Raw genomic sequence first — 16,246 nt, forward strand, 5'->3', positions numbered from 1 at the left:
ATTGGGCATATAAAAATGTCATTTTTGCTAGTTTCAGTTTATTTGTTTGTTTATTCCACTTGTTATACCGCCCACCCCCGATGGGCTCTGGGCGGTGTACAAAGAATAAAACGATTAAAACGACCACAGAGTCCTAATAAAACCGAATTACCATAACATCAAAACAGAAAACCCAACATTAAAACCTGGCAGTAGATGGCAACCCGAAAAACCTCCCTGGGAGGGGAATGGGCACAGCATATGGCGGCCAATGATGGTGATGTGGGGGGAGGGGCCCTGGGAGGCTGTTTTCCTGAGCATGCTGATCCAGGTCGTCATCATATTAAGACTAGACTATTGATACATGGGGCTGTGCTTGAAGACAACCCATACATTCCAGTGGGTGCAGAATAAGAACATAAGAACAACATAAGAACAAGCCAGCTGGATCAGACCAGAGTTCATCTAGTCCAGCTCTCTGCTACTCGCAGTGGCCCACCAGGTGCCTTTGGGAGCTCACCTGCAGAATGTGAAAGCAATGGCCTTCTGCGGCTGTTGCTCCCGAGCACCTGGACTGTTAAGGCATTTGCAATCTCAGATCAAAGAGGATCAAAATTGGTAGCCATAAATCGACTTCTCCTCCATCAATCTGTCCAAGCCCCTTTTAAAGCTATCCAGGTTAGTGGCCATCACCACCTTCTGTGGCAGCATATTCCAAACACCAATCACACCTTGCGTGAAGAAGTGTTTCCTTTTATTAGTCCTAATTCTTCCCCCCAGCATTTTCAATGAATGCCCCCTGGTTCTAGTATTGTGAGAAAGAGAGAAAAATTTCTCTCTGTCAACATTTTCTACCCCATGCATAATTTTATAGACTTCAATCATATCCCCCCTCAGCCGTCTCCTCTCCAAACTAAAGAGTCCCAAACGCTGCAGTCTCTCCAGTCCCTCAATCATCCTTGTTGCCCTTCTCTGCACTTTTTCTATCTCCTCAATATCCTTTTTGAGATGCGGCGACCAGAACTGGACACAGTGCTCCAAGTCCGGTCGCACCACTGCTTTATATAAGAGCATGACTATCTTTGCAGTTTTATTATCAATTCCTTTTCTAATGATCCCCAGCATAGAGTTTGCTATGTTTATTATCCAGAATTAGTCACACAACACTCATTATTAAAACAATTGTATTTCCTACCTGTTAATTCCTTGGCTCAGTTCAAGGCCCTGGCTATTAGCTTTAAAACCTTTGTGGCCTAAGATCCATATTCCTGCAGGACCATCTCTTCCTAGGATGTATTTGTGTAGTGATTACCTTTGTACCACTGTCACTCCCTGTTCCCTTTTGGGTGGTGGCTCCTGTGGATCCCTGTACTTTTGTTCCAGCAGCTGAGCATTTGCTAGTGCATTCAGCAAATTGAATGCAGAGAAGCGTGCGAATAAAACTACCCCTACCACCATGGCAGCCACCTAAGGAAAGAAAAAGCTGACCACAGGAGGGGTTGGAGGTTTTCATTCCCCTTTTTCCAGGCCAGCTGGTTCTCCTGTGGGCTCCTAGGCAATTTTACTCTCTCACCTGAGCTGCTTTGCCATATGTTGAGGTGGGAGCAAAAAGGCAGAGAGGCACACAGGTTTCTTACAAAGAGAGCCTTCCAACACTACTGGCTAGCTCAGAGCAGCCTCCTGCAGTGGGAAGCCTGAGCCCCCTTTACTCTTTTTGCTGCCATCTTGTTCTCTTCTGGCACAATACAGAGTAGCATGGGCCACCTCACTCTCGCTTGATCTGTAGGCCTTGTGCAAGTAGGGCAGGAAGGAGGTGAGGGAAGTAAAGGGTGCATAGGTTTCCTAGTGCAGGAACTTGATCCACACCAGGCAGTAGTGCTTAGAGCCTCCCTGAGAATGCCGGTGGCCAGACTCGTTCAGGTTCCTGCATTACATGCCTTGTATGCCCTCTCCTTCCATCTCTGTCTTCTTACAGAAGGCAAAGCAAACCACTGCAGCTGTGCAGGCCAGATCCACACGAGCAGGCTCTGCAAACAAAAGACAGGTGTTCGCCTGCAGAACCCACTAAGCACTTTGCTGGCCTGTAGTGCTGCAATCTTCAGATAGCTTCTAAACCTATACACATTATCAATGTATGTTGCTTAGTTTTCAATGATATGAACATTTACCTGAAAGTAAGTTCCATTGAACCACACTGTTGGTGACTCCATGAACCTGGCATTAGTTAGGAAGGGGTGGAGTAACAGATCTAATAAAACCAATAAATACTCCCTGAATCTGGGGAGCTTTGAATTCAGTGAGTTCTCAAGGCATCCAGTCTTATCCTAGATAACCATGATGAGAGGAGAAGGTATGAAGAAACCTTTCGAGTGTGGACGAGTTCCGTCCACTGTACCGTCTCCTAGAGGCTTAAATGAAATGCACCAAGCAGTACTGTCCTTATCTTTTTAAAGTATTTAGTGTGTGTGTGTGTGGGGGGGGGGGGGACGGCAACGACACTGATATATGTGAAATGTCATGCTTTTGAATGTACAGTTAAATTAACTCACAGCCAAATGACTGGCAGCTTTCCTTCCCTGCTTGAGGCTGCCAAAAGGAGGTACCGTTCTATATTGAAGACTACCATAGTTTCATTGCCCATCTTTCCTGTGAACACTTTCGGCTGCTTGTGGCTGCATCCTAAGAATTTCACAAAACGTTTCCCTCTTCCTCCCGCCCTTCAGTTTCTGTTTAGTCCCAAAGAGTACACATGAACATGATTCTGTGAACTGGTATTCTTTTGGAGTAAAGAAAGATAACATTATGTCAGACATCTTTTGAAAGATTAGGGACTTCAGGAATGCACACTTAGTCCAGAAGAAGATCACCCATCCAGTAACCTTTAGATGGCGATAGCCAGAAATATACATCCAGATATCTAAAATCTAAAATAAGTAGTCTGTTTTTCTGTCACCTTTCCCAGATTCATTTTTTTCTTTGCCTTCCCTTCATGAGAGTTCACAGTAAAAGGAGTGGGGGAATAGAGCCTTCACATGCTAAGGCAGCTGTGTTTAACAGGTAGGGCAGGTATGGGGAAGTGTTCAAGGCTTACCACAGGACTCCTTCCCACCTGCGAGCTCCGATCAAACACCTTGACAGGCAACCAGAGTGGGAAGCCATGATGTAATCGTAGGAACCCAAAACAATCAGTCCTTTCATGGCAAGGCGATAACAATCAAAACAGTATGTTAAGAGCTTTGCCATGCAAGAATACACATGCACATTATGCACTGTAGGGAACTGAAAGCTGTAGTGAAAAGGGGCTTGTTAATAATATGTAGCCTACTTTCATAATCACTCTGCAAAAGAATAGGCCCTTCAAAACAAGGGTTTAGGCTTATAGAAGGCTTTCTGTGTCTTGACCTTGCACAAAATGCAGAGATGCCAATTTTTAAATAATAAACTGAAGGCTTTCAGTTGGCAGTCAAGCTGTGCAGGGTTATAGGATGTAATGGCTAGGTCTCCACTTAGGGCATGCAAATAATAATAATAGAAAGCTTCTTTAATCAAGAGGAGCAGCAAGGCTTATAGGCTAGTATTTTTTTTTCTTCCTGTATATTATCAGTCAACACCAGTGACCTTGCAAAGGTCTGCAGGGATAGGGTTACTTCCTGTTCTCCTAGGATTGCCAACTACTGACTGGGAATTTCCTGGAGATTCAGGGCTGGGGCTGGGGCGGGTTTTGGAGAGGGGAATGACTCCAGTGTGGTATAATGTCATAGCGTCCATATTCCAAAGCATCTGTTTACTCCAAGGGAACAGATCTCTGTAGTCTGAAGATCAACTGTAATTCTGGGAGAAATCTAGGTCTCACCTGGGAGTTGGCGACCTTAGTTACCCTCCAGAATAATTTTTTTCTTCTTTGTCCCTAGTAATAATGATTTCTCTGTATGTTATCAGAAAAATTAACTGAAGCTGATTATAACATTTTCAGTTAATTGACTTCAGCAGTCCATAGGCACAGGAGAGCAATAATATGGTGGTAAATACTGGGCCTGTACTTCTGGGGAAGTGTCCCCTTTGATTACAGGCAGAGCCACTTAGCTCTTGGTGACTCCAGAGAAGGGGCTTCCTTCAGCAACCCCAGTCCAGCCTTGTCTGGCTAGTATTGGTCTTACTAGTCTGGGTTCCACTTTTCTGGGTGTGAGTTCATGGAACAGGACTCAGTGAAAGAAACTGTGATTTTTGCATGTGCTGAGTGATTCCATATCCACAGTAATAATGGCCTCCACTAGAAGTGCAGAAACCCCAGTGTAGTCTGGGTGATGACATTACATCCACCAGTTCCAAGCTCTGGAATCTGGCTGGGAGGGAGACTCTTGGTGAATGGCAACACTAAAGACCTTGGAGAGAGGGTAATCCAGGGTGCAAGCTGGCTGGATTTCTTTGTGCTCTTAGCTGGGGTTTTTCACCTTCCAGGAGCACTTGGTGGGAAAGGAGTCTCTATCTCTTACAGTCAACATGTCACCAAGACTGCAGGTACTTGTGGCAGCAGGTTGTTTGCTCCAGCAGGATGATCTCCAGGAGTTTATTCCTAGATGTGGATGGCCATTCTAAGAGCCCTCAGTTTCATCTCTGTTCTAGTAGTAGTCACTTGCAGTTTAGTTCATCTCTCCCTTTGTTTTCTGCTTAAGTGGTTTTATTAAAATTTGTGACGCAAGCATCCAAGATGCTTCCAAAATAATTACTACCTTGTGTGCTTCCCCACCCCCAATTTCAAAAACAAAACAAATTTTTTGAAAATTATGAAAATTATTTTGAAAATTATTTTGAAAATTTTGAAAATTATGAAAATTATTTTGAAAATTATGAAACGCTGAAAAACTTTTAGAATTTGTTTTTTGTTTATGTAAGTTGCAATCTCAAGTTCAATGCCTTCTCTCCCTTCCTTCTGTTTGGGTGTAGGGAAGAAAGGGGGTTTATGGGAGGAAACTACATTTTGTATATTACATAGCAAAAACCAATATTTAATTTGGTTCTGGTGGGTTTTCCGGGCTGTGTGGCTGTGGTCTGGTGGATCTTGTTCCTTGTAGAAACAAGATCCACCAGACCACGGGCACACAGCCTGGAAAACCCACCAGAACCAGTTGAATCTGGCTGTGAAAGCCTCCGACATTATGTAATTTGTTAAAATCTAAAAAGCAGCTAGGGGGTCTCTCTCTGTGTGTATTTACACATCTCTGAGATTTCCTCCAACTTCTCTGTCCCTTACTGTTTCTTAATTTGCACCTGAGCACCTTTCTCTGCAAATAAAAAAAAATCCACCACCCAAACAGAAACTGATACAAATCTCACCTAGTTGCTTTAAGACAGGCTTGTAGAAAAAGGCCAGAGAAGCTTTTGCCTTCTCTTGGAGGAAGTCTTGGTGGCAACTTCGTGGTTTCTTTTGCACAGACCTCTCCATTCACACTTCCCTCTCCCACCCATTAATTTGTTTTGGTTGGGGCTAGTAATAGCTGCTTTGTGTTAAGGAAAGGCAGTTGTGGGGGGCAGGGAAGCTTGCAGACAGCAGCTCTACTGTTTTCTAGGAGAGATGTTTTCTCTACACTCTTTTCCTTCCTGTGTCTCCCTCCTTCTTCCCTTTATTGTAATTGCCTGTCCTGGTTACGAAAATTCACAGCCATGCCTCCTCCTTTCTCAGCCATTGAAAAAGTTTAAACAACTCAGAGATTTTCCTCCCCATCACTAGTCTGATTTTACTTAGAGGAAACAAGTGTTTAATGTATCAGAAAAGGATCTTTCTTGCAGCTGCTGAGGTTTCTCAGAGTAAAAGAATGAAGGCAGTCTTTGTGAAGAGATTTGAGCCCGCTTTAAGAGCGAGGCACAGAAGGAGGCCCTGTTCCTCAGTTCTATATTTTAAGGAGGGGGGACCTTCAAAACTGGTGGGCTATTTCTGGTCACCCTTGGCTGGTGGAAAAAATATGACTACGATCATTGCTCCTGATGTGTTTTGTGGTTGGATATGAATGTTCTTGTACTGTCTCATGGTCCAAAGAATGAATGTACACAAGCTGTACACATGCACTAAGAAAATATATATCCACCTATTCTAAAGCTCATTTATATGTGTGAGAGACAGAGAGGATATTACAAAAGGCACTTAGTTCCTGATTAATAGTATGGAGTAGCAGTAATGCTAGACAGATATGCCAAGGTATGATTGGTGGTGGTATTGGTCATGTGAACAGCTCTGAGCACTGAAACTAAGGTATTTACTATTTCAGAATTACACCTTTGGAAATGGGATTTATATGACTTTGTCCTATTTGGTTTCACTGCTCTCACTTCTTTCCCAGCTCTGTTAAGTTAAAAGTGCTAATCCAATACATGTTAAAAGTGCTGATCCAATACATCTTTCCACTCAATTCATTTAGATATATAAAATAGAGAGTCCGTCTGGTATCGTGGCTGAAATGTTCCTGGGAACCTTGAATTCAAATTTCCAATTTAACCAATCTGCCATGCAACAGTTTTGGTGTTCTTGAGTAAGAAAACATGCCAGCAGGCTTTAGGCACCCCAACGAAGCCCTGACGACATGGCCAACCATATGGGTTTGGACAAAGAATATTGCACAGGCAGACATGGCTCAATGGAAGGGCACTGGAATAGCATGGCTGGGGTTTCTGGTTTAATCACCTTGTGCAAAAAGTAGAAACTAGGGGACTGACTTTTTGCCCCCACAAATGGCAAAAGGGGAGGGGAACCAGACGAGCTGCTTCAGAGATCCATCATTGTGGTTCGAATGCTGCTCCATAACTCCTCCTCTGCTGTACCTGTGCAGTGTTCGTTGGATAGTAGTTGTTATTATTATTATTATTATTATTATTATTATTATTATGAACTAATTAACTAATTAACTAATTAACTAATTAACTAATTAATTACTTGGTTTTCTATACCGCCCTATCCCCGGGGGGCTCTGGGTGGTGTACAACACAAAATTCTACCACAATACAACCAAAGAAAGGAAGCCAAAATTAACTACATGTGGATAAATTCCAATTTACTCAGGCTCCATCAATTTAAAATATAACAACTAATTCCCTTTAAAAACAGTGTTTAATACAATAAAAGGCGTCCAGCTACCCATATTCAAAAACCCTCCCCAAGAGAGGGGGGGACTGTGGGCCATATTAATATAAAAGGATCCTGATGTAAAAGGAGCAAGAGGTTGCAACTCCTTTTAGTTGCATCTTTGCTGACTTAGGGCGAAAACATGTAGGGTTTTCAAGACATGAGATGTTCAGAGGTGGTTGCCATTGCTTGCATCTGTGTCACCACCCTGAAATTGAAGATTTCCCATCCAAACACTAACTCTGGCTTCCCTTCTTTGCCTGACAACAGTCCTCTAGGCGACCGTCAATGCTCAAGCACAAATCAGTCACAGCAGCCAGGGTTGTGGGATGATCCACCCTGGCCACTGTGTAGAACATCCTCATTTAGCCCCTCAGGGTATTGATCATGAAGGTCAGCATCATTTCATTCCAAATCTTGGCCTAGAAGCTGGAATTCCTCTGTATACTTGGCCACAGGCAGTCTTCCTTGCTGCAAGCAGTAGATCTGGCGGTTGGCATGTCCAACCTTCTGGGTGTCAGTGAACATGGTCCTCAAGTGTTGTTCAAGCTGAACAGAGTTAGTCAGCAGCAGGAAGTCTGCTAGAAGCAAGGGCGTGGCCCACTTTGCTGCACAGTCCCTCAGGAGACTAATCACAAAACTGACTTTAACCTGATCCGTGGTGAAGTCTCAAGCCTGGGTAGCCATGTACAGATGAAATTGAGCCAAGAAGGTGGGGAAGTTCTCTTGCTGCCCACCAAACTTGTCTGGTATACTGAGTGGGCTGAAGAGCTGGAGCTACAGCAGCAGCTGCCACCTGAGCTTGCAACTGTGAAACAGCCCCAGTTATGAGGGCAAAGATGTTTAGCTTTCTCCCAATACCAGCTTCATCTGGCTCAGAGGAAAGCTGTATGAAAAGGTTTCTAGAAGATGACAAACCTAAAATTATTAAAGTATTTAATAATTTCTGGTCTTCGACCATAATAAAGCTGATTGATTGATTGATTGATTGATTGATTGATTGATTGATTGATTGATTGATTAGCCCCAGTTAGCTGCTGCAGCTGTGCCTGCAAGGACTGGTTCTGAGCAGCCATGCAAGCAATGGCATCAACCACAGACTGCTCCATACCCACAGTTATTGCCTGCTAGCCTCCTGCAGTACTGAATGGTGGACACAGGGCAGGGCGGGTGTGCTGCTATGACACCACCAGCACTGAGAAGGCTTCTGAGGCCGGGAGTCACCCTGTCACAGGGTCAGTTCATTCACCATCAGGTGTAGGCACAACACAGCAAGCCTGTGGGGGAGTCCAGAGAACAGAGTCAAAACAGTCCAGTAGCACTGAGTAGATAAACCAGGAGGAAGTAGCCGAGAAGTGAAGTCATGGAAAGCCGGTCCAAGGTCAAAGCACAGTCCAAACACTCAGAACTGTGGCATGCAGGAGTTGCTGAGAAACTCATGCGCTGCGTCCACAGCGCCAGCTCTTGCAGCCGCTCATTATATGCTTCTGGGCTGCTTGCTTGGGAGGGCTGCTGTGAAGGCTTGCAAGCGAGCAGAGTGACGCCTCTGCTTCATGGCCACCCCCAGTTTCTGCCAGCAATGCTGTGTTACATCTGAGGAATCAGAAGAGCTTTCATGCTGCCTGGTACTTCTGATAAACCCTGAGTTGGGAAGCTGTAATTCTTCCTCTTCTTCTGACACAGCTGGCGTGGCTTTGCGAGGCTCAGGCAAGTCTTCCTCTGATGAACTGTCAGTCACGGGAGGGTGGGGGGTGGGGGGATGACAGTCAATTTGTATCAAAAGATTCCAAATGCCGGAATAGGGAAAGAGTTCAACGGAAAAGAAACTTTAAAACATCCGCTTTACTTTCCTCAGTGTTACGTTCGAACTAGGTGTGTGCATTCAGCACAGCCAAACAAAACAACACAAAAATACTTTATTAGCATTTTTCATGAGGATTTTGTCCCGAGAAAATGGTGGTGGTTTAAGGGGCCAAAAAGTGGATCTTGCTTCAGCCATGAATCTGTTTTTAAAGAGACTGGGGGGTGGGTGGGGGTGGATCCCCTCTCCCTCCTCACTTCCTCCTCCCCCTCAGATGCTGGCTGGCTGAATCTCAGAAGCAGCAGGTGGTGCAGAGCTGAATGTGAGGCTTTGCCCAACCGGGCCCAGCATTTGGCTCTGCACTGTCACTCCATGTGAGCTCAAAGGAGGCACAGAATTGAATGCCGGCCTCAGCCAGGCCAAGCCTAGAATCCAGCTGTACACTGCTGCCTCTGAGACCCACATGGAGTTTGGAGGGGGTGTGATTTTGTGTGTGTGTGTGTTCAAGTTTAATAGATCAAAAAAAAATCTATTTTTTAAAAAAAGCTGAAAAAAAATGCATGCCGGTATTAGGATTCAGTTTTCTTAAGCTTTTTTGAAAATCTATGGGTCTATTAAACTCAGACCTGAAAAATATATCCCAAATGGTACATGCCCCTAGTTCAAACGATAAATGAAAGTTAAAATCGTGGGGTTTTTTTTTAACCTTGTGGGCTGGCTGTCTCCGGGAAAGAAACCTACACACACACACACACACACACACACAGGCTAAGTTCTTATTCTGTCTAGATATCTAATTACCAAGAGTTCCCCCATCTGTGGATTTCTAAATCTGTGCCTTGGGGCCACTCTTATCCCAAATGGGTTTTTGCACATTTGGAGGACCCCCTACGTCTGCAGAAAAATCTGACATTAAAAAAGGGGGTGGTGAATCAGCCACTTTGAGAGAAAGGCAGGGTATAAATCCAAACTCCTCCTCATCTTCCTCCTCATCTTTCTTCTAAGTGCAAGGCATCACCTTAAAGATCTGTATGTCTTCAGTAAGGACAGGGTTTGTTGTCACCCTTGTTTCAAGGTTGTGTTATTGTCCATCAGCAGCTGAGCACTGAACAATGCTTACCGCAGAAATGTTTGGCATTCATACCTAAGAGCTGTTTAATGACGATCAGCTGTACTGTTTTAGGTTTTTCTATATAGCTCAATGCTGAAGACAATATTATTGACAGCATTCATCAGCTAAGTCATTCCTACCACTAGATTTCTTGACCCATTTAAAAATCTTTGAAGCCAGTCAATAAACTGACCCTCACTTCAGTATGTATGAGTGTTATGCTTAGTATACTTGGCCTCTTAAACTCTTTGAAGAAGGGGGAAGAGGAAGAGGAGGAGGCTTTGGTTTTAAACCCTGCCTTTCTCTCCTTTAAGGATCTTACAAAGTCCTTTCCAATCTTCTCCCCACAAGAAACACCTTGTGAGGTAGGTGGGACTGAGAGAGTTCTGAAGAACTTTAACTTTAACCCAGCAGATTTCATGTGTAGGAGCAGGGAAATAAATCCCCAGTTCGCCAGATAATAGTCCACTACTCTTGTGGGGAATCAAACTTGGTTCTCCACATTAGAGTTTGGAAAGACAGCAAGTTCTTTATCTTATATTGCAAAGACTGTATTTGCATGTTACAGTTTCACGCAACATCCAGTCCACGCTTCCATTCTCCTCTGTTATGTGAAGTCACTAACACCTGTTGGGCAATTGGGCATGTTTTTGTCTTCACTTTTTGGTATGCTTGCCTTTAGGCCTACGAGGGTAGCAGAGGGGCTGTCTGAATCACTTTTTCTTGCACACAATGCACCCTTTTCAGGCAGTCCCAAGAAGCAAATCTGTCTTGGTCTAGAAGAAAAGCTATTCATGACTGGATGGAACATATGTCTAAGTTGTTAGAATTAGGATCAGCAAGGGATTGTCATATCAGCAGTAGACCATAGGTGGCAACAGACAGTCCCTGCATCCTGTCAGAGTTTTCAGATCAGGGCTGCTTACTGGTCCAAGCAACCAGAGTCAGCTGATTGGTCACCATGAGGGACCACTCTCTTCTCTGTCTTTGTGTTGTCCTTGCCCACCTTCAGCTTTTTCTACAGTTTCTTGTTAACTAGGCTGCCATCTAAATACAGCAATGAGCAACTTATCTGATGTGTATATATAAAGCCATTTGCCTTAGGATTCACAGGGGTTGCCAGTGTTACTTCAAAAAAAAAAAGCAAAAATAAAATCAGTCTGCAGAGGTTAACACACCACCCTCCACTTAAAGAAAATGTTGCTTCCTCTGGTGTATGTTTCAGCTCCTTGGAATTTGACATAGAGGTCTATTTTAAACTTGCCATCTGCCTCTTTTTGTAAAGTCTTTTCTCCATCCACCTCTGTTCCTCCTTGCCTCCCTGGGGCATTGTTAAGGTTGAGTAACTTATGTAAAACACTTTGGAGATGAAAATCATGACTTTGATGCCAAAGCATTAGCATGATTGCATTAGGCCCCAAGGACTGAAAATGCTGACATTAAAAAGAAGTGTTTAATAACAAGGAATTTTTCCTCCAACTGTCCCGACGTACTGTCTTTTATTCCTCCTCCCCCCCCCCCTTAATACACATAGAGAGTTTTTACTGTATAGTATCTACAGTCTCTTTCATTTTATTTACACAGGAATTTAGCAATTGGGATTGGAATTCAAAACTTCCCAGAGGGGCTAGCTGTCAGCCTTCCTTTACGTGGAGCTGGATTTTCAACATGGAGAGCATTCTGGTAAGCACAGCCCCAAAACTAATCCTTAGGTTATCTTTGTTCTGTTTTGTGGAATTGGAAGGTGGAATTGGAAATGTACTTAAAGAGCTCTCACTGATACTTTTGCTAATACTAGAATGAGCTATTGGTACCTGTGGATTCAGTGTTCAGTAAACTGACTTTGTGGCTTCTAATAACCCTTGTATTTCTGTTTGCTGCTTTGTGCGGTTCCTCAAGAAGGAGGAAGATTGATAATGGGTGGACAGCACACTGAGGAAGAGTAACCATGGGCAAGTCACTCTTTCAACATGACCTACCTCTCAAGCAGTGGCGTAGCGCCCAGGGGACAGGAGGCGTCTTGCCCTGGGCGTGCGCTGGTATGGGGTCGTCATGGGGCGTTCTGGGGCAAGCGGGGACATGGCAGGGGCGCAGTTCCCCATCACTATGACTCTGCTCTCAAGATACCCGTGAGAGCAAAATAAAAGAGAGCAGTGCATGCTGACCTGAACTCCTTGGAGGAAGATCAAGATTAAAATGCAGTATATAGAATAAATAGGAAAGGTGCATGGTCAGGGGGGTGTTGGGACAGCTCATACTAGAGATAGCAACAAGAATTTGGGTGGGGCTGATGCTACAGATTCTGGTGTTTGCGTTGTAATTGATTGTAGCACTGGTGTTGATCCTGCTGGTCTACTTGAACTGGCAATAACCATGATAGGATCCCCACATGGGCTGCTGGAGCTGGGCACACAAATTCAGCCCTGCAGTTGCTCTTGAAAGTCTCTTTCCCTGCAAAGTAGATTGACAGACAACAGCTTTTTAAGAAAACTGAAAGTGGTTTGAGATGGCCATCTCTTTCCTGCGTGTGTACACACATTTCTTCCGTCCAACACTCGCCTCCAGTCAGACAGGTTTGGCAGGTATTTGGCACAAATACCTGCAGAAACCTGAGGGAATGGGAATGAGTTCAGACATGACACTATAAGCAACAGTCCTGATAGTGCAATGTGCGAATCAGGATCATGTCCCTGGAGACTCAAAAATCAATCAGAAGCTCCAGAGGGGTGAGAAGTAGATTTGTGAAGATGCAATGGAAATAAAATAAAATACATCCAAACAGCCTGTACGAAGCAGAAGTCTAAAGGAGTCCTGCGCTCCTTTCCATATTTTGTACAGTTGCATCTGTCCATCACCACCTGACCCTTTTCATCTTAAGCTAACCTTCTGCATGAGAATACAGATTAAGTCCCTTTCATACTTCTGCATACATCCCATGAACCAGAGGTGGAGATTTTAACATTTAAATGAGCTGTCAAGCACTCTAGACTCTAGAGCTATTTCAGGCCAGCCTATCAACTGCAGAAGAATAACTGTCCCTGCTGAAAGTCACTCCAAGGCCTGATCTAATGACATCCATAGCAATGGGCATCTTTATCAGCAATGGGGAGGGAGCAGTGTATCGTTTTCAAGTCACAAGGGTGACCTCATAGGCTAGCCTTTGGCACTCCAGATGTTATGGACTACAATTCCCATCAGCCCCTGCCAGCATGGCCAATTGGCCGTGCTGGCAGGGGCTGATGGGAATTGTAGTCCATAACATCTGGAGTGTCAAAGGTTCGCCATCACCGGGCTAGATGTTCCTCAGAGTGTCAAAACAAGATGACACCTGCCTTATCCATCCTCCTTAGAAGATGCAACTCACTTGTTGGCAGCCTGACAAGACATCTGCCCCTTTCTTCCAGATAGATTCAGAGACAGACTCCAGGTCATGTGGTTTCTTTATAAAACCATCATAAAGTTTCAGGACAGATTTACATTCAGTTCTGTTACTGATAACATATACTGACTTTCTTATATGGGAAAACATTCCGAAGCATAAATTCTCGTTCTAAACAGCAAATTCCAAACCTATCATTTTATTAACCCTTGTGTCGTCTTAAACATATATCGTAAACAGTTCCATTTAGACGTCAAAATATTTCTACCTTTAACTTATAAAACTATACTGATATAAAACATAGAAAGCATAAAGCGCTGAATACTTTTATTTCAGTTTTTATTCAGTGTGCTGTCATCCCCTCCTTCAAAAGCTTCTCAAGGAAAATCATTTGTTTCCAGATGTGTTCTTTGATGTTTCCTGTTCTGTTCTGCACCCAGCATTAGGGGGGCTGTTTAGTGTGGACCAGGGGTCGGCAACCTTTACCACCCAAAGAGCCATTTGGACCCGTTTTCCACAGCCCTGGAGATCTACTGAGCCGGAGAGCCGGCTCCACATGGAGCCGCCTCCGGTTTGGCCCCTCCACTCACCTTTCCTTCCAGCGCTGGGAGGTGGAAGCCGCCTGTTCCGTGGAGCAGAGGGGGGATGGCATCTGCGGCCTGCCCGGTGCCGCTGCCTCTTGTGCTATGGGAGGCAGCGGCGCAGGGCAGGGAAACCCCCTCTGCCTGACGGAGCAGGCAGCTGCCTGCTCTGTGGGGCAGAGGGGGGATGGCAGCTGTGGGGATGGTAGAGGGAGGGTGGCGGCTGCTCTGGAGGGACACACCCATGCTACCATCCAACCTCCAGGGGTTGGAGGGCAGCATGGGCGTGTCCTTCCAGCCCTTCAGAGCAGCGCTGGAAGGAGCGGTGAGTGGAGGGGACGCGAAAAGCGGTGCCCTCATGCACAAAGCCGCCTCTGGTTCGGCCCCTCCACTCACCTTTCCTTCCAGCACAGGATTTTGCCACGCTACCCTCCAACCTACCTGAACAAATAGAGCTGCGGTATAAGACTGAAAGAACCGCGTACAGCTCAAGAGCCATGGGTTTACCGGAGCCCTGATGTGAACCATAGAAATGAAACTTTACGCGCCGTTATTGCTCCTTGGTCGAGACCATTCTTTTTTCTAATTTCGATGTCTATCCCTAAAGAAAGAATGGTAAATCAACTTTTTAAAAGATGGGCCAGAGACCAAAATGTTAAGATTGTTTTGAACCCCCAAAATAATTTATTGACCTAGGGCTGGATTCCACCATGATTTCTGTCAATGGGAGATGGTTCCCCCCTTTTCCTGTGGAAATCCAAGTCTTTCATAACATAAGAACACTGGAATCCATAAATTCCCTGTCCCTCCTTCCATCAGCAAAAATATCTATGGGATTCAAGCCCTACACTGTTTCTCAGATCACAATAATAAGTTGTCCTTCTCTGCTCTGACAATTAATTACAGTTGTTTCCGTCTGATTGTCTATCCATCGCATAAAATTTATATTTTTGTTAAATACAAATAAAAAATACATGTGTGTTCTCCAGTATCCTAGCTAATTGAGATACAAATCTTTCCATGAATCAATACAGTATTAGGTCTCAAAAGACTCTTATGTTGGCACTTTGAGAGGCCAGTTATGCTCATATATTATGTGCAAGCTTATTCTTCTTTATAACTTTTGTCCTGATTGGAGAAGACCGCTGTGTACCCTGAAAGCTCGAAAACTCCAGCTATTAAAAACGGGCTCGAAATAAATAAATCTCCTTCACTCCTTCATGTGGATTTTTCTTGGAAATCAATGGGGCAATAATATGTTAAACCGATTCAGTCATTCCAGTGGTTTCTGTTCACTCCATTTTGATGTGCTTATGGAACAGTTTATGTAATTTGGGTTAAGGAATGGTTTCCTTTCCCTTCATTCTGGGCTGGGTTTCAAAACCACTTTTTCCCCTCTCTGGAGGTGAAAAAGCCAAGGCCGTGAACTCAGGCGCTGTCAGGTTGTATTATTGCCTGTGAGTGTATGCTGAGTGTTATGCTGTATGAGAGAAGTTAGACAGAGGATGCTAGGAACATCTGCCTCAAAAGCGTTCTTTTCAAACCAAATAAAATCCACCTAAATATAGCTGATGTTTAAGGGGGGGAGGGGGGGATATTGGGGTCAGTTCCTCAGAGATGTGGCAGACAGCCTGTTTCTTATTAACACAGAAAACTCATACGGTTAAGAAAGTGAGACGGTATTTCTCTTGCCTGCCTTGGTAAGACTGGGAAACAAAGAATACTTTAAGCAAGACAGCTAAAACTGAGGCAGATCCAAGTCCAGCAGGCTTAATTTTTTAAAAGCCAGCTTTATCCCCCTCAATGTAGTTCACAAGAGCTTGGGAGAGAAACTGAGTGAACGAGGAGATAAAAGAGAGGGGAACTTTAACGTCTTCTTCCGAGGTGGAGATGGATGAGCCCATGAATGTTCTGAGAGCTTCCTGGACAACTGGGACAGAAATGAATTCTGAAGAGGAACTCAAAGGAGAGTTTAAATGTGGGTCCAAAACCATTTAGAGAAAAGGAGGAAGATGAATCCCTGTTAATGGCTGTTGGCTATTTTGAAGGGATTGTGAGCAAGTTATTTTCAGAGATATGAAGAGGCTTTTTGACCAGGTTTGCCAGTGGCGTAACTAGGCAAACTGGAGCCCTGGGCAAAATCTGAGTTTGATGCCCCGACATTTACTAGTTCCACGCAGCACCCTACCCAGCCCCCTTGTAGCTATTCCCAGTGAAATTATCTAGGCAAACCACAACCGCCCTTCCACTCCCTTGTCAAACAATGATTTTTTTACCAGAT

At 44.4% G+C, this 16,246-nt stretch overlaps 1 protein-coding gene across 2 annotated transcripts in view; it reads left to right on the forward strand.

The window, feature by feature from the left end:
- Positions 1–16,246, forward strand: part of SLC39A11 (solute carrier family 39 member 11) — a 549,451-nt gene that overhangs the window by 357,902 nt on the left and 175,303 nt on the right. For both annotated transcript variants that reach the window (XM_048488149.1, XM_048488150.1), the window contains exon 8: positions 11,590–11,688. In XM_048488149.1, coding sequence (XP_048344106.1) covers positions 11,590–11,688 — 99 coding nt within the window. The remainder of the gene's footprint in view (positions 1–11,589; positions 11,689–16,246) is intronic.

The sequence above is a fragment of the Sphaerodactylus townsendi genome, linkage group LG03 (assembly GCF_021028975.2).
Source record: "Sphaerodactylus townsendi isolate TG3544 linkage group LG03, MPM_Stown_v2.3, whole genome shotgun sequence".
NCBI classification, from domain to species: Eukaryota; Metazoa; Chordata; class Lepidosauria; order Squamata; family Sphaerodactylidae; genus Sphaerodactylus; species Sphaerodactylus townsendi.